The 2,083-nt window shown below is 51.5% G+C and overlaps 1 protein-coding gene across 1 annotated transcript in view; it reads right to left on the bottom strand.

The window, feature by feature from the left end:
• Ripply2 (ripply transcriptional repressor 2) overlaps positions 1–1,306 on the bottom strand; it is a 4,498-nt gene extending 3,192 nt beyond the window's left edge. The window contains exons 1-2 of the mRNA XM_019208489.2: positions 911–1,306; positions 540–604 (exon numbers count right to left, since the gene is read on the bottom strand). Of these exons, the coding sequence (XP_019064034.1) occupies positions 540–604; positions 911–1,306 (461 nt within the window). The remainder of the gene's footprint in view (positions 1–539; positions 605–910) is intronic.
• Positions 1,307–2,083: the final 777 nt, after the last annotated feature.

The raw sequence follows: 2,083 nt of genomic DNA, 5'->3' as shown, positions 1-2,083 counted from the left end.
TAAAAAAAAAAAAAAAAAAAAAAAAAAAAAAAAAAAAATCCAGTAAATATTTGCCCATTGTAATTTAAAATAAGTTTTGAATGCTTTTCGGATCATTCTTATCTTTATGGTTTTTCATTACATTTCCACTTTCTCTTACGTGTCAACCTTTGATTTTCTGTAAAACTGCAACTGTTAACGCCAGTCTTCCTTCTGCTTTGCAAGAGAATAATATACATACTTTGATGTAAAGCTCAATTTCATTGGGACCTTTAGGATTTTTTTAAAAACTGTTGTTTGTTTGCTTTCAATTTCAAGACGCTACAGTTCTTCTTTTACTATTCCATATACTTTCTCTGTTCATAACATATTCTTTAAGCACTTACTAGATATTCACTGATTAACAGTTTAGTAAACGGCCTCTTTGAGTAACCTGGAAGAGAGATTTTCCAAGAGAGAAAAACTGCAAGACAAGCTGCGGAGCTGAGCTGTAAGGAGGGTCCCCAGCTCCTCCCTGGCGCTGGAGGAGCAAGAGACCTTCCTCTAGGCCTGGTACTCACCTGACTGGGTGTCTGTATTGGGAAAGCTTTCCTGCGGCTGCGGTCATGCCTTGGCCACCGGGCATCTGGGTATGAAAGGAGATGAATCGCCTTTACCTACATGTCCGTCTAGAAATTGGAAGCCTGTGCGGCGCAGCATCCCTCTCCCCTTCAGGGACTGTGACCCGGGGCCTCTCAGCAGTCCCTGTCTTGGCTAGACTCCCGTGACCCAGTCGTTCTGGAGGACACACCCGCCCTCGTCAAAACCGGCTGGGCCACCATCACGCGCGATTGTAAGGTAGGGTCAGGCTGCGAGAGCGTGTCCTTCAGGCCTCGCGTCCCCAGCCCGATCTTCGGCACCGCTCGGAGGAGCGCCCGCCGCCTGCGCTCACCGCCTCCGCAGGGTGATGAGGCGCCTGCTCCTCTCGCTCGCCTCGAGCTTCCCACGGTCTCCAGAAGCCTGCAGATCTGCGGGATGGGAGCACAAGCAGCAGAGAGGAGACGTGAGCCCAGACCCTGGAGAAACCACCAAAGCCAAGAGCCGATTGTAGGGTGGAAAGAGGAGGGGAGGAGCCAGGCCCCGCAGCAGGAGGGCCTGGTAGGGGTGCTCGGGGCGGTGCAGAGCAGCTGTACCCGGAATCTGCAGCCCCGCGCTGCGTTGGACAGTCTGGGACTTGGGACGGCGCTGGGCGGCCGCGCGCGCTTTCGCAGTCTCTGGTATCCGCGCTCCCCACACTCTGCCTGCTCCCCGCACTCCCCGCACTCCCCGCACTTCCCGCGGTTTGCATGGCTCGTTCCTGCTCCCCGCACTCCCCGCACTCCCCGCACTTCCCGCGGTTTGCATGGCTCGGCGAGGCTCGGCGGAAGGCCGCTACCAGCTCCCCGGCAGCCTTGCCCTCTCCACCGAGTCTGAGCGCCGGGCTTTATATAACCCTTTCAGCCTCCTGCACATTTAGAGGTTCTCACCCTCTCCGCCCCTCTGTCCTCGCATAAACAAAAAGGCTTCGCGTGAAGGCGCAGCACCGAGCTGAACCCCGGGTGTGAACGCGTGCAACTCCCAAATGGCCTGGGAAGGGGTTTTGTCGAGCGAGTGTTAATCGCCCTTCCACACATGGCTGCGGTGAAAAAAAACATTCGCCCGAGCAGCCAATTTCCACGTGAACAGGTTAGGAGGGGATAAAATTAAGTGATTCTACACGTTTTGTGTATCTCTGCAAAAAGGCCAAGAGGCTGGTTATTGCTTGACGGGCTGATCTCAAGGCTTTCTGGCCTTTGGCAAACGCAGCTGGTTCAGCATCCCGTGTTTTCAATGCTGAATGTGGACTGAAACGAAAAGAAATGGATTTAATTCCTCTCTCTGGAACAATTGTGGACTAATGGGTCAATGCAAGAACTCCTTAAGACAGCAATGTTGAGGATTTAGCTCAGTGATCCTGCAGCCTGCCTCACAAGCTCAAGGTCCTGAATTCCAATTCCGGTACAAAAAAAAAAAAAAGAAAAAAAGAAAGTAATGTTGGATTTTAAAATGTATGTTCATATACATGAATTACATATGTACTTCATAA

This window comes from Fukomys damarensis, unplaced genomic scaffold, assembly GCF_012274545.1.
Source record: "Fukomys damarensis isolate Sample0158 unplaced genomic scaffold, DMR_v1.0_HiC HiC_scaffold_14, whole genome shotgun sequence".
NCBI classification, from domain to species: domain Eukaryota; kingdom Metazoa; phylum Chordata; class Mammalia; order Rodentia; family Bathyergidae; genus Fukomys; species Fukomys damarensis.
The sequence above is the reverse complement of the archived record's forward strand: the minus strand, read 5'-3'. Positions and strand labels throughout refer to the sequence as shown.